At 31.7% G+C, this 24,511-nt stretch overlaps 1 protein-coding gene across 1 annotated transcript in view; it reads left to right on the plus strand.

The window, feature by feature from the left end:
• Nucleotides 1-16,404: 16,404 nt before the first annotated feature.
• Nucleotides 16,405-24,511, plus strand: part of LOC125829239 (vacuolar sorting protein 18-like) — a 67,582-nt gene continuing 59,475 nt past the window's right edge. The window contains exons 1-6 of the mRNA XM_049508488.1: nt 16,405-16,434; nt 17,763-17,926; nt 19,995-20,207; nt 20,291-20,430; nt 20,619-20,714; nt 21,571-21,638. Coding sequence (XP_049364445.1) covers nt 17,764-17,926; nt 19,995-20,207; nt 20,291-20,430; nt 20,619-20,714; nt 21,571-21,638 — 680 coding nt within the window. The 5' untranslated portion in view covers nt 16,405-16,434; nt 17,763. The remainder of the gene's footprint in view (nt 16,435-17,762; nt 17,927-19,994; nt 20,208-20,290; nt 20,431-20,618; nt 20,715-21,570; nt 21,639-24,511) is intronic.

Here is a 24,511-nt window from a genome sequence, read left to right on the forward strand (position 1 = left end):
CACTTATTTGATTAGTTTAGAGTCTACATTGACACTATCAGGGAAGAAAAAAAAAGAAGGAAGTTGCTGAAGAAGCAGTCTTTCCCTGATTGTACCGAATTGTGTCTTCAACATGAGGGAAAATATATAATTAAATTTTAAATAAAAAGTAATTTTCAGTAGCAATAATATTTGTGGTAGATATAAGCTGCCACTAATTATTTATTTTAATTTATTCGTTCATATAATTGAATTTCAAATGGAAATAAATTTTCAGCAATAAAAATATGAAGGCGAAATGAAACTGTCATTAATTTTTTTTTCTAAAACATTTAAATCATATTGTAGCGGTCGAAAACTTCCACGTAATCTTTTTTTTAAAAAAAATTGAAATTATGTTGTGGAGTTTTATAGACCCCCACAATTATTTTTTTGGTAACATTATGATATATTATGGGAGTTTAAATACTCCCACAATATTTTTTTCGAAACATCATTATCATATTGCGAGGGTTCTAAACTGCCATTGATTAATTTTAAAACCCCCCACAAATTCAAAATTCATTTTGTGGCATACGTCATGGAGGTTGAAAAAAACCGTTGTTGTATGCCCGTGGCAAGGCTAATTGTGGCACTTTTAAGAACCGCCACAATTCTTTTTATTGCAGTCAAAAATCGTCACAACTTGACAAAAAATTCGCCACAATTTAACTGTTTTTTGGTAGTGATTGAAATGTATTGAGTGGATCTACTATTTCCAACGGTCAACTGTTGTTTTTCAAATTTATCAGTTCCAGTTATACAAAATGATCCAAAACCACCATATGCCCCATGATTTGAACTTTCACAAAGTTCATTGTTCTGATAACACCTATCTGAAATAGTTATACGAAGGCGATACGTGTTAAATTTATTTGTAGCTTTTTTTAGCATTACATATACTCTCACACTCATCTGATTGTGTATCACCATTGGAGTATTATTCTCTTCAACCTTACCTTCATAGTTACATCCACACCTAGTTGAGTTGTAATTACATTATACAATTTTGTGTAAGATACATTTTCTCTAAACACGATCCCCTTGATAACATAGTCAACATAATAGATTGCATCATCCCATTTTGCAAAATGCAATACCAAACTAGTTATGGAAGACATTTCTATATACAATTAAATAAGAAGAAAAACTAGGTTATTAATCCAACAATGTATAATTTGTAATTTTAATCTTCCGATTTGTATATTTAGATGCATATACAAATTTAATAATCTTCTGATAAATATACATAAAGTCTACCAATATAATTATACATTTACAAAATATATGAGTACAAATCAATTGTGACTACTTTGTTTATGCAATTACAAACGAAAATAGCTCATTTATACAAATACTTATTCCACCAAAACTACAATTATCGATGAATTGAATCAACCAAAAATAATTTATGCAAAAAGAAATACAAATCAAATGATACTAACCAATTTATATAATTACAAACGGGAATTGCCCAATAATACATTTACAAATATCACGTCTCCATTCTCGATCTATTCAAATACAGTTGAAAACAGATAGTCAACCAAAGCTCCAATTGTCAATGGATTCATCATCCATCGATAAGAATTTATACAAAAAATATGGAAATCAGTTCATAGTAATCAGTTTATACAGGTATAGATATATCTTCCTCATTACTCGATCAATTCAAATATAAGAGGAGGTGAATTCATTGTATTATGTACCTGTTGTATATTGAACGAAGAAAGCAATTATTATTTTTTAATTAAAGTTTCTGATATCATGAACCTAGAAATAATCGTGTTATTGGTATGAAATAAGTCATATTTGATATGAAGTCTAATGGGATACTATTCCGTAATTTAAGGGATTGTTTACCTTTTTCCAACAAATTATTGCCCATTATCTTTCAAAAAAAATTGAATTTCGTTTGGTATAAGCTATTAAATAAACACGAATATAGGAAAGAGAATGCCCATAGCAACTGAAACTATAGCTACAATGCGTAATTGTGCAAACTGTAGCTATGAACCCTAATTAAGTTTCCTATAGTAGCTATTTGTAAAATTTTCACATGTTTTATCATTCTAAATTTCAAGTTACTTATAGCATGTTTAGTCAAACTTCCATAATCAGTTTATTTTGAAAATTAAATTTTTCATAAGTGTTTTTTAAATTATTATTTATTTTGGTGAGAAGCACTTTGTATTTGACCAATAAATTTTAAAAATTATTTTAGCAACAATTAATAATTTGGCCAATTTTTTAAAAAGTATAAATATATCTAAGCAGTGGTGGAGGCAGGATTTCCATCAAGGGGGTTCAAAAAGATAAGTAAGGGCACTAATAGAATTCATATAAGTGGGGCAAGTGGAGTGGGGTAAGTGGAGCGGGTCAAATATAAATGGGTTGGATCAGATATAAGCAACTAAAAAAAATTCAACTCTACCTCAACACAAACAATAAAATCGAGCAAGTATATGTTTGACATAACATTAAAATAAGTAAGAGAGAATGTATTTTTTAAAACTTTAATTATGTGTCTTGCCTCTGTCATTGTTGTATATAAACGCTATTCAATTTGAAACTAACTAAGGAATACTTCTGAATCCGATCATATTGTAGCAATAAAATTCGCGTCGAGAAAATAATTATCAAGATTGAAAAATATCGCGGCAATCATATTTATTTATAAATTTTAAATGATTACTCATATTTATTTAATCTTACTTATAATTATATTATTCCTTAATCAAATATAAATTAAACGTTTGACTTAAAAAATGAGTATGAGAGAATGTATTTTTAATTTTAATTATGAAACTTAAAAAACGTTATAAGTTTTACTTAATTTTATAAAAAATAGAAAAGATTTTTTTTAATATCTAATAAAATATTATAAATCCCAATAGGTTTTCAAACAAAACAGATTTTTCATTTATTTAGAAAATAAAAATGAAAATCAATTGAAGCTATGGGAAAAAAATATTGCTACATGGAGTTGAAGCCGCGACCCAACACTTACCTTGCGAATTCTTGAACCCCTTTACCACAAGCCCTTAGCTTATGCTCAAGGGGTTCATCACTGGTATATACATATAAATCGAAAAATTGATCCTATAGACCCGCCGCCGTTTACCCCTCGGATCCATGTAGATCCGCCCTTGTCTCTAAGTGTATTTTCTCTAAACTGCTTTTCAAAAAAGTGATTTTAGGGAATAAATAGAATTTTTTAGCTTACAAAAGTAACTTTAGTCACTCCTCAAAAACACTTATTTAATTACTTCCCCACCCTCCCCCCTCCCTCCCCCCCCAAAAAAAAAGAAGGACCAAACACCTTACTTTCTAAAGAAAAAAAAAGCTTTCTTAACTTTTCAAATCAATGATCTCTATTGTTTGTCTACCTCATCTAGAATAGTCGGAATTGGAAACTACAATAAGTTTTTTGAAATAGTGATTTGGGTATTGCCGAACACTCAAAATGCCAAAAATAATAAATAAATGGGAGGATAAAGAGATATTTCAAACGTCAGAAATGTATAGTGTTTTACTAATTCTAGTCATCATCTAATATAAATTTCTTCTTCTTACATTCATAATGGGTATTTATACATTATGCTTACTGTTAAAAAGGAGGAAAAACTACTGGACTAATTAATTAATTAACTCTCCTTATGAGTAAGTTCAATCCAATAAATAATTCCAACAAGAACTTATCTCAATCTTCATTCATAATTGTCACATTATAATTTTATCACAAAGGCTAAAAATATTAACTTAATCATAAGATAGAGTTGTTTTGAATCTTTGAAGTATTTTCACATGGAATAGAGAAAATGGTCAAATATCCTCCTAACCTATACTCGAATTTCCAATTACACACTTGAATTTTACGGGGGTCCTATCACCCCCCTAAAAAGTCACAACAACATTTATGTTGATAAGTGAAATGCACCGGTTTGACAGGTGGAAATTTTATTAGAAACTTTTTTTTTTTTGTTTTTCCCTTATTGATTCATCATTTAAAAACGTTGTTGAAGGTTAAAAGGTCAAAATTTATAGATCTGTGTCTTTTGATCTTCTTATTTGAATTTTGTTGATTATAATGTTGATTGTTAGTTGTTTGAAGCTAAAAACACTGGTTAAATGATTTCATAGCTGTAATTTTTAGTTCTAAGAACGCCGGATTTCAATGAAAATGGGTAAGCTTCAATATGATTTTTTTGAATCTATATTCATGAATTGGAAGCAAGTGATTTCGTTGATGGTTTCAAGAATTTTGTGTGGCTGAAAATTGAAGTTCAGGGTTGAAACCGTGAAGCACAACTTAAACCACCATTAAAGTTAGTTCAAAAGCTTGAGTTCTTATTTCGACTTGCCACAAACGATCTCTATTTTAAGTGGGTAATATACCAAAAGATTCGAAACGGTGAGAAAAGTTAATAGCTAGAATTTGGAGTGATTTGAAGAAGAATTGAGGTGATTTGGCATCAAATTTTTATAGAAATTGTTCTAAAGAAGATAGAGAACTGGGTTGCATTTTTAGATTTGCAGGAAAATTATCAATTCTTAAATAAGTTAAAGAATATTATTTGAAGCTAAAATTAGTAATGGCAAGATGATGAGAAACGATGAAATTTGGTGACTGCCATTGATGATCTACTTCTAATAGGTATGAAGAAGAAAACAAATTAGAACTAGAAACAAATACAAGAAAAGGGAGAAAAAAAATAAAAATACAGAAATTTATGAAAAAATATTAAAAGTAAAGTTTTAATATTTTTTTTTATGTTCACTCTCTCGAGGAGAGTGCAATACACTCACTTTGCCATGTATGCATTTAGGGTGATGATAATTTTAGTTTTAAACAGTTTAGGGGGGTGATAGGACTCCCGTAAAAAATAAGTGTGTAGTTGAGAATCCGGTCATAACTTAAGGGGGCATTTGACCATTTTCTGCTTGGAATATCACAAGATATTTATGTCCATAAGTATTAATTTGAGCTACAGGTCTAATCCCATTATGATATTGGATATGACCATTTTTTGATAAATATTTACTAATATTTAGCCAACATTTTAATTTTTGAACAAAAATATCCAATTTTTAGGTACAACAAATATCAAAAGACTTTTTTGCCTTTTATTTTTATTTCATTTTATATTTCCTTTCTTCTTCATCTCCTCCTCTAGTGCAAAAAAGAAGAAATCTTACTAGGATATCATAAAATCATATTGAGTATATAGTATAATAAAAATTTAAATAAAAATTATAATAAATATTATATTAGTAAGATATAGTGGAATATTAATATATTGTCTCTTTACTCCTGTTTGATTTGAATAAGGTTAAGTCTTCTGAGCAAACTACACTCCTCAAAGATCATTTCATTCTCTTGGCCCATTTCTTTACCAAAGTAGTTTTCTCTTCTCCAAACAAAAAAGATCATTCTCTTTTTTTCATTTCTTTTTCCAAAGTTTCATAATATTAATTTATAGATTGATGAGGTCAAGTAGAAATTTAGGTGCTTCATATTAGATTTGTTGAGAAAAAAAAATGATAAATACTTAATTTTTGTATGTGAAATTGCAGGTTTTAGAGCATCAATTGTGATATGGTGATCTCAATTAGAATTCTTTTTCTTGATTAAAAACTATATTTTGTGCAACTACAACTTTATATTGTATTGTGTTTGAATATAGTTCATTTTCTGTTGGACATCTTTAAAAGAAAGAATTTTTGGATTTTTTAAATTATTTTTTTGTTCATTACAATCTAGTCAAATACTTGTTAGCTTCATAATGAAGTACCAAATAATTGCTAACCATATGATAAATATTATGTTTGGCCGAGTACTATTTTTGTTATGTGTTCTAATTGTAGAATAGAAATATAATATAATATATATATATATTATTATATGCTTGATAGTTGTAGTTTTGATGATTTGACAAATCCAGGGACCTGATCCCGGGAGAAAATACACACACAACTGTCAGGCTGGAAAAAGTACAATTGGTTGGTGCACAGTCTCCAACTGTGGCAGAAACCTCAGCCAATGGCATGGCTTTGAAGGTTGTGACTATTCTTCATAAAGATTATGTCCAATAGTCATAACTTTAGTTTTTGCAACTTGAAAACTCTCAAGAACTCTTGCAAAGGTTAACAAAAGTGAAGAATCATCCTCAAGAACAACAGGGACCTGATATAGCTGCAAGCTTGGTTGTCTTAGAATTATTTCTTCTGCACGTACATTGTAAATCTGTTCCTAAATCTATAAAGGATTCAAATATTGTTGTTTGTTGAAAAGTCCAAATCGATTAGAGGTAACCGATTTGGTGGGCAGCATTGCATTGATGCTTAGTCAAATTCTAAGTCATCTAGTGTTGGGTGGGTTGCTTAGTTGAAATCCTAAGCTGTCTAGTGGTGATAGCTTAGTGGGCAGTGTGGCACTGCTTAGGCTCTTCAAGTAATAGAGCTATTACTTGGTTATGAGATTAATAACTTCTTCTCACTTTGGTTGTAACTGTTGTTCGCTTTTGCTTAAGGAAGATTAGTGAAAACAGTTGAAATTCCTGTGTGACAGGTCGTGGTTTACTCCCTTGAGCAATGAGGTTTCCACGTAAGCTTCTTGTGTTGTGTTTTTGCTATTATTCATTCCGAGATATCATTCTTGTTGAGTCAAGGGACCTGGTTAGTTGAATGATAGTGGACGCATCTATTCAATCAATGCTAAATACAGTACGTGGAGAATCAGGATATTTTCATTCAATTATGGAAGATGGTAATGCTTTAAAACAAAAAATTAGAAAGTGAATTAATTTGATATTAGCATCTATCACACGGAATATATATTGATAATAATTGCCAAGTGAATCATTTAGTTACACACATTATATTATACTTAAATTTAAAACAGATACGATTCAAACTACCCTTAGATGTGACATGTCGAATAGGATCCCGAGAGATCCTAAACAAACCATTTGGCATGAACATGACACGGAGAAAGCAATAAGACAATATGAAATTAATCATAATCTAAAAGAAATCTAAATCATAATATCTTAACAAAGGAGAATTTGACTACAAGATTGAAATAATGCGGAAAACATACTAAGTCTGACATAAGCCTCTACTACATAGATGTGGTTAAGATAAACCCCTAAACCACAAACAAGTCTGAAACTGAAAAGACATAAAGCAATAAAAGATAGGTGTAATCCCGCCCTCGAACTATGATGACTCACCACTAGCAATCAGAATGTCACACTCCGAAATAGGGGGAGTAACTGGCACTCGATATCCTATAAGATCGAGTTACCCACTAAAACATACTAGCAAAACAAACTATGAGACAAAAAGATTGGGCAGCACAACCTCTAAAAAGTGAAGCCTGGAACCTGAAGGCCATGACCTGAATGAGAATAAACCATACAAACAATGGTAGACAAGCCAAAAAAAATAAAGATGTACTATCTAGCCGACGAGGCCATAACCGAAGACATACCTACTTACACACACATATATATACATGCCAAGACTATTGGTTGGAGATTGAAACATACAAAAGAAAACCCAGAATATTGTCTCCACAATAGCCTCTATGAGTTATATAAGCACTGTCCCAAACTATACAACAAAAGTAAACATCCTCTGATATCCCCAGGATAAGATGGAGCTTACCAACTCACAGCTGAACCTGAATCCTAGTGGGTGGGTCGATTAGAGTCCCTACCTGTACTACTCGCACGAAACAAAAAGCAGCGTCCCCAGGCAAAGGGACGTCCGCACGAATAAAAATGTACTGGTATGTAAAGCAGAAAGTAGAATCATAAATATTTACTGTAAAAGGGAAATAAAGATACCACCTGAAACTGAAACTCAAATAACCTCCATGGCTGACGTTTGCCCCCCTACTATTTAAATATGCATGGTATGCTCGTATAATCGTATGTCGTGAATACATATATATATATATATATATAGATGCAAATGCATGACATACCCAACCAAATGCTAGCAATAGTGGTGCCTTCCGGTAGCGAACCGACATCATATTCGCCCACTACGTATAAATAAAGGCAATAGGCCTCATACCTCCCGATTATAGCTCAGGAGTAGAATGCATAGCATGTCATGTCATGGATTTATAACACTCATAAGTTACTATTGTCATGTTGCCAATCTTGGCCCGTTTGTAGTCTTATTCTCATAACCCCATAATCAGTTTCGTATAACATGTAACCATCTCATGGAACCTCATACGTTCTTCCAAATAAACTTGAAAAGTTAACTCAAATTTTATAAAGATAACCTAACCTTGCAGATATTCATAACAAGTTTAAGGTGATTTACTTAGTTCCTAACTTGGTTCCTAGATATTTTATAAAAGAAGTATTTCAAAAACCAAGTGTTCTAATAGTTTAAACATTTAAGTTATTTTAGAGAGTTTTGAAGATCGTGAGTTACTTTTAAAGATTTTTCCTAATAACTTTAGTGGGGAAAGAGGGTTGGTTACAAGTTATAAGGGTCTTAGGTGATATTTTAAGTTACATCACCCAAAGAAGAATAAGAATTCATACATACAGACATATAATCAAGGAAACCGATAAAATGACATGTAGATGTCGAATACTCTATTTATCCGAACGAGTGGAATATCAAAATAATAGAATCATGAAAATAATTCAGCTAAGATCCCAATGCCTTTCACTGAAGGTCTTTCTAGCAAAAGAATAGCAAAATATCACATTCGGCGTTTTAGGAAATTCCCAAGAGTGGTGCTAAAATGAGGGACGTAGCTTGGGCTTAACATACCTTTCCAATGAACGCACGAATGACCATAGTTTCTTCATGAAAGTTGTTCCTTACGTCCTAAGCTTTGCAAACACTATCTATACACAGCTGGTACGCACCTATAAATAGTTCGTAATTGATCTTAAATCGGCAGATTTGCCAAATGACCTCAAATTGACGAAATGTCCGTAGAAATTCATAAAAACAATCATAAAAGAGTCTCGAGATGATTACCTTATTTAACCAAGTGTAAACCTTGAAGAAACACCAATAACTACAAATTTATCTTAAAAAACTAGCTCCAAACGCAGCTAATAGAAGGGAAAAACGATTGCCACGTGTAGAGATCACGTTTCTAGGCATGGGGGCAGCCTTTAATGGTAGAAATCGTCAAAAACTAACCTTCATCATGCAAGAACTCCAGTAGAACCATCTCTTAAGCTTTATTTCTGGTTAGGGAGTGAAAAGAAATATTTTTGTGGCTTAAAACATTGAGTAAGCCGACATACCACATTTATTGACCCGACCCGAATCGTGACTCGGATTCTGTCCAAGCAGTCCGCAGTAAAACCCTCATAACTTTTTACTCTGATGTTGGTTGGATACTGGGTTTTGTGTGTTGCAAACTAGACTCGTAGGCCTTCGATTTAATGGGTCATAGGCCTTCTAACTCTTTATATATTGGGAGAAAACATCCAAGACATTTGACCCAAAGTAAAGAAAATATTATTAGAGAAACTTCGATAACTTTTGCCGACCTTAGTTTCACTAATTTTCTTGACTTCAAAACTTCACATACAACCCTTGTGATATTATAATACCTCATAACACACTATTCTTAGCATGTTGTACACTCATAGGCTTATCCACATGGTTTGGGACAATTTAAACCTTTCAAACAGGTGAAGTTCTACCCTAGCCATCTCTTTAATCATGAACTTTGTTTGAGGGGTCCCTTTGACCTAAAACTTTAGTTTAGTTCCTTGATATTGCCACCTATTTGCAATCTTAATCTCTAGTGTACGATACAAAGTCGCATACACTTCATATAACCATGCCATACTACGCCACATATATTATGCAAGAATAGAGAAAAAGTACGGGATCTTACAAAGAACCTGAGTAATCCAATCTAGTTGTGATAGGATGAAAAAGCGACAAGCCCTATATTATGAAACAATACAAGCACAAGAAATATATGCATAAGTACTTTCACTACAAGAAAATAGGTTTTCAGTGACGAGCTTTGGTGGAGACCACTAATGGCGTAACAAATAAGGATCTTTGGTGGCGACAAATCTAGTTTCCATGACAACGACATTTTCAGCCATATTCTCTATTTTACTCTTCAAATATAGAGTTCTCTATTTTTTAGACAACCAACTCCAACCCAATTCTTTATTTTACTCTCTAAAAAATATTCTTCTTCTCTCTCCTCAATATTATATTATTAAATCTATTTCATTCTTATTTTCTTATTTCATAATATAAATTCTCTCTTCTTTTTTTTTTCAAATAATCACTTTATATAATTTTCATGTGATATAAAATTTTATTTTTTCAAATTTTGTATCTAATGTAATTTTAAAAAAATTAAAATAGGTCACAAAGGCATATTATTGAAAAAACCAAAATATTTACACAAGAAACTAAAGGTTCCAGGCCCAACAATAGCCCAGACCCAAAAAAAGGAAGAAACAGGACAACCTAATCCGACAAGATCAGGGCACTGGAAAAGGAAATTGCAAACATAATATTATATAATATACAAATTAATGGACAATTCAAATAAAAGTGAAATCATTAATGAAATACAATTACATAAACTTACATAAATAATCAACTTTCAAGATTATTACATTGCTCTCATTAATGTTTTATTAATGCATTACAGAGTACAAAATGAGCATTTGTGTCCTTAATTTTTTTTTATGTCTAGCTAAAAATTGTTCAAATTCGAGATTTTCATCTACCACCATTTCTGTTGTTGCAGTTGGAACCTCCACGACATCTTGAATTGGTGCATTAAGATCACGTTCATCCTTGATTATCATGTTGTGCAGTATAATACATGTAGTCACTATATCATGTAGCACTTCTTTTCTCCAAAAACACGACGGGCCTCCTATAATTACAAAATGTGATTGCAAAACCCCGAATGCACTTTCAACATCTTTTCAACAAGAATCTTGTTTCATCACAAAAAAATTCTTCTTTTGAGAATGTGGATCACAAATAGTTTGAATAAGTATAAACCATTTAATTTTGTGCATTCTTTATAGTGAAAATTAATAATAAAATCAAATTATATTTAAGGGAAAAGGTCATGATACACCCTTCAACTTTGTCATTTTAGAGCTGATATGCCCCTCGTTACAAAAGTGGTTCATATATGCCCCCACCGTTACAAAATTGACACACATATACCCCTTACCGTTACAAAAGTTGCCCACATAACCCCTATCGTTACAAAAGTGATAAAATTAATTAAAATTAATTTTGTTGATTTTTAATATTTTAGAAAAATATGTATTTGATCTATTTCACACATAAATTATTTTTGCTTTTTTTTAATTATTATGATTATTATTATTTGAGTTTCTTATTCTTAATTCAATTTTTCTTTCATTCTTTAGTGTAAAATAAGAGAAATAAAAAGAAAGAAGTGTGAATGAAAAAAAAAGAGAAACAAAGTTAAACAATTTTTTTTTTTTGCTATTGTAATTAATTTATTATTTATATCTATAATTTTTTTTAGAGTATCTATAGTAAAGATTATAAGAAAATAAGCGAAAAGATCAAAATAATAAATTCAAATTAGGTGTTGAATTAAAAAAGTAAAAAAAATGTGTGAGAAGGATAAAATATATCCCTACATGGATTATTTCTTTTAATAAAAAAATTAAAAAAAAATATTTTTTCACTTCGGTTAGAGGAAAAGGGTATATGTTAGCCATTTGTGTAACAATAGGGTATATATGAGCCACTTTCAAAACAAGAGGTATATCAACTCTAAATGATAAAATTGGGGATATATTAGACCCTTTTCCCTTATATTAAAGTGAAGAAAATTAAAAAAATTAAAATATTATCAATTCGGGATGAAAGGAGTATACATTAAATAATATATTACATTTAAACAAAATTACAAATATTAAAGATTTAATTAATAACTTTATATGAAAATAATATGTTAATTATAAAATAATAAATAAGATAACGAAAAAGTGAATAGAGAATTACTATATTTTTACTAATATATAGAAGAGTCTAGGAAGTAACTGTTCGTCAACATGCTTGCTTCCTAGACAAGGGTAATTTGGTAAGTTACTATCTAATTCTGCTATCTACTTTGCTGTGAATGCTTATACAATTTGCTTTGGGAATTGTGCATTTCATGATTTTTTCCCTCTAATTTCTATTGTGTCCTTTTGTTGATAATTTACTAATATATAGAAGAGTCTAGGAAGCAGCTGTTCGTCAACATGCTTGCTTCCTAGACAAGGGTAATTTGGTAAGTTACTATCTAATTATGCTATCTACTTTGCTGTGAATGATTATACAATTTGCTTTGGGAATTGTGCATTTCATGATTTTTTCCCTCTAATTCCTATTGTGTCCTTTTGTTGATAATTTCCTAGACAAGGGTAATTTGGTAAGTTACTATCTAATTCTGCTATATACTTTGCTGTGAATGCTTATACAATTTGCTTTGGGAATTGTGCGTTTCATGGTTTTCCCCCTCTAATTCCTATAGTGTCCTTTTGTTGATAATGCAGTACTTTTTCAAAGTTTTATTTGCCCCTTCTTTTGTACCTTTTTACAAAAAATCCACTGGTACATATTGGTAAATATATATTGAAATGTGAGGCTTGTTTCAATGCCTTAAAGGCATAAAAGTGCTGATGTTAGCACTTACTCAGACCCACACGTCCCATCAATAATATTTAGTACTATTCTTTTTTTTGGTAGACATATTTAGTATTCATTTGTAGTTATTTTAGGCTTTCTTTGTTATTGTGTTTGAGATCATGTAGAATAAAATTAACTAATAAAATTTAATATTTCATATTTCATTACTAAGGCTAAATTTAAATGATAATATGATTGTTCATTACTAATATTTAAAAATAGTATTAAAAAATTATCGACACTCAAAATTCTATTAATGTCACATAAATTAGGATAGAAGAAATAACACATATTATTTAAAGTTTACATAAAAAGTACTATAAATTATTGAATTCAAATATTGAAAAATCATATTAAAAAATGATTAACTCTTTAAATTCTATTGTGCCACATAAATTAAGATAAAAGAAGAAACATATGTTATTTATAAAAATGATGTTAAAAGCACAATAATACTATAAGTCACAATAATTAACAACTTAATTTTTAAAAAATAATATATACAACACTTAGCTGCCTCTTCAAATTTCATTTCCATCACATTACTAGACCATTAATTATGCACTTTTTTCCTTTTAACTTTGTCTTACATTTCTTTTTTAGCCTGTTATATATTTGAAAATTACAGTAATAATACTTTAAATCACAATAATTAATAAGTTAAAATATTTAAAATTAATATAAAAAAATCATTTGACTTTCAAAATTCTATGTGCGACACATAAAATGGGTTAGAGGAAATGACATATATTATTTGACAATGACGTAAAAAGTATATAAATCACAATAATTAACAACTTCGAAATTTAAAAGACATAAACAAAATTGACTAACTCTCGAAATTATATCAATACCACATAAATTGGGACATGAAAAGTAACAAAAAATATTTAAAAATTACGTAAAAGGTACTACAAATTATAATAATTAACAATTTAAAATATTTAAAAGACATAAAAATGATTAATTTTTGAAATTATATCTATGCCGCATAAATTGGGAGAGCGAAATAATATATATTACTTCAAAATCGCTTAAAAAATTATAAATCACAGTAATTAATAATTTAAAATATTTTTAAAAACAATATAAAATTTTGAATAACTTTTCAAGTTTCAACATGCCTGCTTGTAGCTAGGGGTAGTTTGGCAATTTAAAGTTTTCTTTTTTTAAAATTTGTCTTTTATCACTTTATATATATTTAAAAATTATGTAAAAAATATCATAAATCATAATAATTAATAGCTTCAAAATATTTGAAAATATATAAAAAGATTTTGTTAACTCTCAAAATTTCATCTATACCACATAAATTGGGATAAAGAGACAGAGATATTATATAAAATACATAAAATATATTGTAAATCACAATAATTAATAACTTGAATATCAAAAAGAATTTATAAAAAAAATGATTGACTTTTGAAACTTCATTTGTATCACATGATCAACACAAAAAAAGTAATATATATTATATGAAAATTACGTAAAAAATATTATAAATCACAATAATTAACAACTTAAAAAATCTGTCTCTCTCTCTGTCTATATATATATAAATTGGTTGACTCTAATATATAAAAACATGTTAAGAAATTGGTTAACTTCAAATTCCACATATATCACATAAATAAATTAAAACACAAAGAGTAATATATATTGGGCCCCGTGCTGGCACGGGGCATGTATCTAGTACTTAGTAGAAGAGTCTACCAACATGCATGTCTTCGTCAACATGCTTGCTTGTATGACAAGGGCATTTTCGTAACTTCCTACTTTTTCTTTCCCTTTGTATCCTCTTGCTTTAAGATTGCACCTTTTCTTTATTGGACCCAAAAACCAATCAGTTTTACCTAATGGCTTATATGTCCTATCAAAATATTCTTCTCTTGAATTGTGTGGGCCCTATTCATTTTTCATTTAAACATTTGTATATATAGTATTTTCATTACTGTTTAGTATTTTCTTTGTATTAAATTTATTTCTCTTATTCTTTTTGTTGGTTATAGATTTAATAATAATATAAATAATACTATAAATCACAATAATTAACAACATAAATATTTAAAAATTATATAAAAAAATCAATTGACTCTTGACATCTATTGGTACCACATAAAATTGGTTAAATGATAAACATATATTATTTGAAATTGACGTAAAAAGTATTATGAATCACAATAATTAATAATTAAAAAAATTAAAATATATATAAAAAAATCACTTGACTCCAAAAAATCTATCAATGTCACATAACTTTAGACATGAAAAGTAACATATATTATTTGAAAATTACATTAAAAAGGTATTATTAATTACAATAATTAATAATTTAATATATTTAAAAGACAAAAAAAACTTAATTTTTGAAATTCTATATATGCCACATAAATTAAAACAAAGAGAATAATATATACTATTATTTTAAAATTATGTAAAAAAGTACTATAAATTACAATAATTAACAACTTAAAATATTTTTAAAACAAAAAAATTAGTAGTAATATATATTGGGCGGTCGTGTATCTAGTCTAGTATAAACTAGTATAAATAAAAGTTCTTCAAATTTGTCACTAAAAACGGAGGATAGAGAGAATTAAGTGAAGTGTTTGCCCAAAAACAATTAGTACTCCATATATATTGGGCGGTCGTGTATCTAGTATAAATAAAAGTCCTTCAAATTTGTCACTAAAAACGGAGGATAGAGAGAATTAAGTGGTGTTTGCCCAAAATCTCTTGCCTGATTCTTCATTTGCCCAGGATTTTGCCTAAAATTCATCGTCTCAATATATTCTTTGAAGGTTTTTCCTCTCTGCATTGAGCCCAAACCCTAATTTTTTGATTTCACAGGAAATCACTCAGTTTCTATTGAAGGTAATCACTCTCCCATTTGACATGTTGACGATTTTGTTTGTTTGAGACATATTAAAGTGAAATCTAAAGTCTCCTAGTCTAGTTTTTCCTTTGTGATGGGTCGATTCTTGCTGGGTTTTTTTTTTGGGTAGTATTATTTCAACACATATAAGATGCTTGGAATACATTTTTACTTTTGAAATTTTTAACATTTTTAGGTTTATCTGTTGCTAATCGGCTATGTGTTCGTTTTATTTTTGGATAATCTTTTTAGATATTTAACTATTAAAGTTGCTTTAAACTGCTTTATGCTTGATAAACTTGGTTCCATTTTTCCCTTGAATGAGAAAAGCAAAAATGACCTGAAGAAATTGAATAAACAAAGGTCCATTCTTGTTTTGTTTCAGTTTGTTGTAACTTAGCTTTTTCTTCTGATATATAAATTTGTGAAACTCTTTTTTGTCTACTGAAATTTCCAGAATATTTATGCCATGATCTAAGGAAAAAGATTGTTTCTTTAGGTTATTTTAATTTAATCTTCATTTGTGCATTTCTGCAACATTCAGGGCATTTTCTTAGTCACCCTTTTTGGTAGACTAGCAGTAGTCATACTAATTTTCCTTGGATGAGATTTGTTCAACCTTATTTGTCTAGAAGTCTACCACCACCTAAAACTTCCACCAACAAGCAGTTCCACGAACGGATATGGCCTTTAATTTTGCCTAATTTTGAATAACAGGGTTAAAAATGGTATTTCACCCGAACTTGACTCGCATTTAGCCCAATTTCGTATCTATACTTCCAGCAAATTTATCTTCTTCATCTCTATTTTGCAGTGAATTTCATCTTTTCCGGTGAAATCGACTTGTAAGTTTCCTATTTGTAAACTATTTTCCTTTTCATTAAATTGATATTAGGACTTCTAGTCCTTTAGGAGTTATATAATACAAATTGTTGATAAAAGTAATTTATGGGATGATCGATGAATTTAATTAGTGTATGGATTTACATTTTGCATCAATTGAAAAATGTGGGTAATTCCAGAGCTAAACAGGCTTATTGTTCATGATCCTGTCCTATTTTGTTTGTTAGGATTATTATTTCAGGTGTCAAGTATTTTCTTCTTTGACTATGATTTCCTCAAAGATATTCTAAATATTTGCAATTGCAAAGATTATGATTTATAATACTTTATATGTAGTTCTAAATACGCAACAACAACAGTTACATACCTCTATCTTGAGAGACTGAAGTAGACCCTCAGCTCAAGGAAAAACATTTTAAAACTGGTAGAGTAGTTCTAAAATGTGCAAAAAGAAAAATAAAAAATAAAAATTAACAATGAATCAATGTCCCAACTCACCCGTTAAGTTAGGTTATTGGTGTCAGACTCCCACAATCTTGTTCTAAGCATTTTTGCACCTTTAGACATAAAGTCGTGAATGAAGACTACTAAGGTCTGATCGGATAAGCAAGAGACTGCAGTTATACTTAATAAACCATACTCCAAACATGTAGGGGTCGTTTGGTGTGTGGAATAAAAATAAATAGTGATGGGATAAAATTTTGTATCTTGTTTGGTTGCCATGTTTAGGATAACTTATCCCACTATTTATATCATAGTGATGTGATAAGTTATCCCATATACATGGTGGGATAAGTTATTCCAGGATAGCTAACCCCATGATAACTAATCCTGGATAACTATTCCTAACCAAACGACCCCGTAGAGTTTACTCTTTGCAATAGTCATGCGGCTATAGCTCCCTCCCACTCGTTTCAACTTGCAAAACACGGTCTTTTGCATGTCCAATGGAGTTGTTGATTTATCATATTGATATTCCTTGTTTTTTTATTTTTTTGATGACCGTGGTATCCGGCTAGTTTTCACGCACCTTGAGTAATTCCACAGGATATCTATCACCTCCAACAATAACATGTACCAAGTAACTTTGTCCTCTAAGGCTAGGTAGATGGAAAGAATCACTTAGTGTTTTTTTGTCTCCATTGGGATTCAAACTTGAGAGCTTATAGGTCTCAACCACTTCATTAACTGCTAGGTCACACCCTTGGATGCCTTGATATTACTTGTTTTGATGGCTTAAGTGTTTTGAGAAGTTTTCTTAACTGAAGATTGGGAATACTTTGACCTGACTCAACTTTTGTTTGGTTTGCTTATGTCATCTCATTTTTAGAATGGAAGGAAGACATCACGTTTTCTCTGTAGATCTTCTTGAAAGATATGCCACAAAAGGCCGTGGAGCCATTACATGCATGGTGACTGGCAATGATGTCATCGTTCTTGGAACCAACAAAGGCTGGGTGATCAGACATGACTTTGGAGTGGGTGATTCTTATGGTACGTCTGCATAAAAACTCAATTCTAACGGATATTTGTAACAAAGACACCATGCTCTTACCTTGTATCTTAAAGATACATGACGTGCGTATTTGTAATTGGTCTTTTAATTCCTTTTTGAGCTTAAAGTCTCATATCCTTGACGCTTTTATGTCTTTAGCATAATGTTTCTTTCTTTGTCTCTTTTTCTGGATAGAGGTTTAGCATAATATTTCTTATGCTATACTTGATTGGCTGGAACAGGGTAGACTGGTAACATCCAATATTGTTGTTTTATTAAGGAGTTCAAATAGCAGTCATAGAATAAAACCCAATGAAATATTAAAATGTGATGAACATACTTGGAGTTGCGTGTGTGTGTGGGGCGGGGGGGGGGGGGGAAGGGGGTGCATTTATTTATACTTTTCCTGATAAAGAAAATGCATGGAATTGGTTTTGAGAGAATGCTAATGTAGTTGAATGAATCTCACACAAATAATGCCTCAATATATCACATTGAAACTTTGGTGCTCACATTTGGATGCTGATGGTGTCAAAGCTTTTCAGAATTAGCTGTGACGGTCTTTTTGTCATTTTTCATTCAATTTCATGGCTCTCGTTTTATGTCTTTTAGTTCTACTTTTTTTCTTCTTTTTTACATTATGAAAGTGTTGAAGCATTTCTCGCAAACAAATTTTGAAGTTGAAGTTTTCAACTCGAGTTTTATGAGGCAGATGATTGTCACAGAGCTTGATGTTGGCTGGGGTGATGGTCGATGTCTTCTGATGGTGTTCATAATGAACTATAATTTTACATAGGCAGGGGGAGAGATATATAGAGAGATGGTGTTCTTCTCTTCCTATAATTTTATACGCTGGGGAGACCTTCTGACTTTCCCTTTTAGCTCCTACGTTTTTTCAAAACAACTACTAGTTAGATTTTGTGACAGAAAAAATTTACCATGTATGAAGGTCTTATAAACGTGAGAGCCTTAAATTTTTCTTAGAACACTTAATGATAATGACTTCAAATAAAGAGTATTCTAAGTACTTCCTTGCAGATTTGATGCTTATTTGGTTTTACGTTGCTTTTGGCAACACAGACCTTTTGCTATTTTCTTATACAACTTCATTCTCCTTCCTTTTGTGGAACATGTGCTTGTGTTAGGTTATTGGCTTTAAGGGAGAATTCACTATTTAAACCTATCAGGAAAAAAAGGAGAAAGAAATCGCTGTTTTAGCCCTTTGCAAGAGAGTTCAACAAGTAGCTTTGCTGCATTTTTTTCTGGAATGGAGAGTGATTAGAATATGATTGCGGCGTTAGGCAGAACGAACATTTCAGACCTACTGATGTGACCTAATGGTCAAGAAAGTGGGATGCAAATCATGAGGAACAAGGCCTTACTAAAAAAAAATAACCATGAGAAACAAGGGTTCGAACCCCTGTAGTGGTGGGGCAAACACTACGTGATTTTCCCCCATCTATCTAAGTGTTAATGGACATAGTCACCCGGTACTTGTGTTGGTGGATGGTTGCCAGGACCTGGTAAAATAGTCAAGGGGCACACAATATGGCCCATACACTACCTTTGTGCCCAAGAAAAAAAAATGAAGTGAAAATAGGCAATAACTCTTTGAAGTGTATATTCAAGGTTTTGGATGGTATGGGTTAAAGTATTCCTATCATGCTTCGTTGTAATTAACACATCTTGTGTGTTATTGTGTCTTAATCTTTTATTCCTTGGCAAACATGATCTTTCTTTTTGTGAACTTCTCCTTGAACTAAGAAAGATCATTGGGATGCATTGCATACTGTGAACTTGGTTCTACTTTTCTTTTGTTTGGAGAGAAATGCAACTTTCCTTTTCTCGAGGTTATTTGTTTATGACGCAACTTAAAAAGAACTTCAATTGAAATTTATGAATGTTGTGCTATGAGACCTCTGGGGAATGCTTTCTTGAATCCAGTGTTGACTGTGATTAAGTTTTGGACCTCTACATAACGAAACATATCTTGGTGACACTTATGTTACACTACTTGTGTCAGATCCATAAGGGAAATAGGTTAATTGTATTGGATTATTTTTGCAGATATAGATCTCTCTGTTGGCAGGCCTGGGGAACAATCAATTCATAAGGTTTTTGTTGACCCTGGAGGGAGCCACTGTATTGCCACTGTTATTGGTAGTAGTGGTGCCGATACATATTATACTCATGCTAAATGGACGAAGCCTCGTATTTTGAGCAAACTAAAAGGTCTTGTTGTCAATGCTGTCGCCTGGAACAGACTACATATAACAGAAGGTAGGTCGGTATTTCCTAATTTAGGACACTCAGAATAGTTATGCTTTCTTTTCCTTCATTTTAAATGTGAATAATGGTTTCAGCTTCAACTAGAGAAATCATTTTGGGTACGGACAATGGTCAACTTTACGAGATGGTTGTAGATGTAAAGGATAAAATGGAGAAGTACATTAAGTTACTATTTGAACTTAAAGAACTACCTGAGGCATTCACTGGTTTGCAGGTTCCGTGCTTTCTGGTTTCTTGCTTCCTTATTTTCCTTCTTTTAACTTCTTTCCCCTAAAAGGAGAAAGCATCCAAGTGGCTTACCTGTTTCCTTTTCGCTCACTTCTCAATTTAATCAAGTAGTTCATGTCATTTCATACCGAGATGATGCTAATGAAAGCCTTCCTTTCTTTCATCTTCTTGTAGATGGAAACAGCAAGTGTGCACATTGGTACCAGATTTTTTGTGATGGCTGTTACACCTACTCGACTTTACTCTTTCACAGGGATTGGATCACTTGATGTAAGTTTTTATTTAGTAGTAATCATTTCTGCGGTTTGACCGACTACTTCCCCTCAACATCTTCGTTCTTTTTCTTATGGGATTATTAGGGTTTTCTGATTTGACTTTCATCTTTAGTTTACTAGCACGTGGTGCTGCCAAATACTAAATAGCTTTTTTCTTAATTAAGTTCTGGGTTTTTTTTATGTTTTCCTTCGTGCAATTTTCATTGTTATTATGTTGAATATCTTTATATGTGTGATTTGAGTTTTGACTGGTATGGAATCATCTTTGAAATCTATATCAAGAACTTTTAGCTTTTCATATTGACAAACTGTGCTTCTTTAGTTTGGAAACTTGAAATTGTTGGGCACGTCTTGGTACACTTTGCTACTCCTGCTGCCTTGACTTCTTTTGACTTCGTTGAACATTCAACTTGGTACACTTACTTTCTTGTGATCTTTCTTTTCCTTATTAACTAAGTACACAGATTCTTGTGTACTGTTGAAGAGGTTTTGAACAGAGTGTTGGACTTCATTTTTATTTGTTCCCAACAGCTCTGCTGGATCAAGTTGTACAAAGCTGTTGATCTATTCCTTTGGCAGCTGTTCCTGTAGATTTTATGTGCTGTAATATCTTTGCTTGGCATCTTTCATTCTCTACTTAATTATCTCCATCAGCACCTATATAGACCTGCCCATGAATTAAAAAATTATTAAAATTCCCCAAACCCTCTGTGCCTTAACTCTCCATTGAGATTCGGTTTGTTGGATATTAATACCTGTTATTATTGTAATAAAGTTTTGCTAGTTCATTGACATATCATGATCTGATGATCAATACATTTCATTGAATTGATGCATTTTGGTTTGTGTAGGCGATTTTTGCAAGCTATGTGGACCGCACAGTTCATTTCATGGAGCTTCCTGGTGAAATACCTAACAGGCATGTTCCTTATTTATGAGATTGTCAAAACAATTGGAAGGAAGTCAGTCTTTTACTTAAATTTTTAGATGACCTTGAACCACATAATTCAACATCGCAGTAGAAAATATATTAGAAGAAAGATAATAAACACTTCCAAGCACTTGGGGTTAGTGACGAATCGGTCGCCACCGGAGGGACCTGCCAAAGACATAATATAAATGAATAAATTTAGGGAGCACAAATTATCAGGAATTATTTTCATTAACTACACGAAAAATGAATAACAATTTCAGACTCCCATGATATGGTGACCGTTAGCAAAAAACAGGGTGGGCTGGGCATAAAGAAGCTAGGTGCACAGAATGAAAGTCTACTGAAGAAATGGTTATGGAGATTCTGTTGTGAAGATATGGCACTATGGAGGAGATTCATTTCACAAAAATATGGGCTTCAGAATAGTTGGACTGTGAGGAGGTGACTGGTACTTTTGGATGCTCTGTGTAGAAAACACTTGGAAGATTGTGGTCCTCTTTCAATAACAACCTGAAGTACAGAATTAAGGATGGGGAGAAGACAAGTTTTTGGAATGAACTGTGGATTGGGGAAGAGGATCTGAGGACTACTTTTCCAGATCTATACATCTTGAGCTTGCAACAGATGGATAAGGTGGCACAAGTATGGAGTCCTCAAGGGTGGAACTTGATTTTCAGGAGGGCCATGAATGATTGGGAAATAAATAGAGTAGCTGATTTGCTGCAGATTCTAAATGCTTACCCGGGAGTAATTGTAGGTTATGATTTGCCAATTTGGAAACTGCATAGCAAGGGGTCTTTTACCGGGAAATCATGTTACTGGAGATTTAATTTCAGCCAGACAATGACAACAAAGTGGCCCTGGAAACTGATTTGGAAGGTTAAAATACCACACACAATCTCATGCTTCAGCTGGTTGGTGGTCAGGAGAGCCTGTTTAACACATAAAGTACTACAGAGAAGAGGTATTCAGATTTACTCAAGGTGTTTTATGTGTAAGCAAGAGGCAGAGATAAATAGTCACTTAAAACAACTGTAAATCTGTGGAACATGTTCTTCTGTATACTTGGGATAAGTTGGGTAATGCCCAGGAACTCCTTTGATATGCTGAAAAGCTGGGAATGAGTTGGAAGAAGGGGATCATAAGAAGATTGGTGGAGAAGTATCCCAACATGTGTTTGGTGGACATTATGGAAAGAGAGAAACGAAAGATGTCTTGATGGAAAAGCTAGCTGTTTCCAGAAGATCAAGATGAAGAGTATAAGTCTTTTGTATTTTTGGTGTAAACATGATATACTCCCTCCGCCCATTTTTAATTATCATGATTTCTTTTTTTAGAGTCAAACTATAAGAACTTTAACTAACAATTTACGATGTATTTTTTCATCATATTGATATGAAAAAAGTTGTAATTTATAGTACTATTCGTATAGTTTTTGAATATCTAATTTTTTTTTGTTTAAACATTGAATTAATGTAATCTAATTTAACTTTGAAGATTAGTCAAATTGACTTTCGAAAAGCGCAACATGACAATTAAAAGTGGACGGAGGTAGTAGTAGGGGAAATAGGTAGTTAGTTGATTTCATTGGACAATTTTAAAGCCTCCTATCTAGACTTTAATCTTGATGATGCCCTTTGGGGTTGTAAATTCTACCCAATCAGCTTTTACTTGATGGGCTTTCTGGTGTGAATACACAGTTGCCATTATTAAAAAAAGAAACAATTTCAGACTCCCATGTGTCGCAAAGCTCCGTCATCTCATTACTGCAGGATGTGTTACTGTGGCAGAAACATTCATATACTGTGTTTGATCCACTATCCTGAAAGTATAGCTAATGTAATTCATTTTTGGTGTAATGTCCCACTCTGACAAATCCAAAATCTCTTTGACAATGATTTTGAAACTACAGCTAGTGTAACTCATATCCAGATAATGTCCTGATAACCTTCACCACCTGAACAAATTAATATAGTTAGCATATTGAAGGGAAACTAGCCTTTGGAAGAGGGACAAAGACTTTCTTTTCTCTAGGTTATCTTCAATGGAATAATCTCCTGCAAAAATTAAAGAAAGCTTGATAATGAACATGATAAATACATTGGTAGAAGATAAACTGAGAAGCTTACTTCCTGTTAGACCTCCCACACGCTCATACTCACCTCCTCTCAGAAGAGAGATTCAGGGGGGACTCAAGCGTGAGCATACTTCCAGCAGCTTCCCAAGGAGGAACTAACTATTATAGGAGTTAACTTCTCCCAAATCTCACCACCCATGTTTCTTCTCATTCTGGTCAACAGAACCATTGCAAACTGATCATTCGAATTTGCATTCATTTGTGTCCTCCAGTGAGCTTTCTTGAATACTATAATAATCAAATATCAATTAAAATTATTAATTTGAACATCAATATACAATAATGTAGGTGTTAGTCTAACATGTCAAAGTTACAATAGAGCTTGTAACTCCCAAACTATTTTGTATAAACAGAAGGTCTGCCTTATCTTTTCCCCCCTGACTATGGAAAATCTTTCTTTCCATCTCACTCATCCTCTCTTTTACTTGTTACCCTTTCGCCTCTTTCCTTTGTGATCTTTTCTGGATCATTCTTGATATCCTAGAAATTGCAAATATGGTGAGGAAGCTGCTTTTCATCATAGGTCACAAATCTTTCGAAGTCAGAATGATCCTAACTGAAAATAATTATTGGTTTGAATGAATTGAAAGAAAACAAAGATTTGTTAGTAGGATACACATGAGTGTAAAGAAAATGAAAATGCTCAAAGGCTAACACAAGTATTTGAATATCTACAATTTTGGGCACACAAGTTTGGAGTTGTTGGACAACTTTTGCATAT

Source organism: Solanum verrucosum, unplaced genomic scaffold (assembly GCF_900185275.1).
Source record: "Solanum verrucosum unplaced genomic scaffold, falcon-dt-bn FXZP01000028.1, whole genome shotgun sequence".
Classification (NCBI taxonomy): Eukaryota; Viridiplantae; Streptophyta; class Magnoliopsida; order Solanales; family Solanaceae; genus Solanum; species Solanum verrucosum.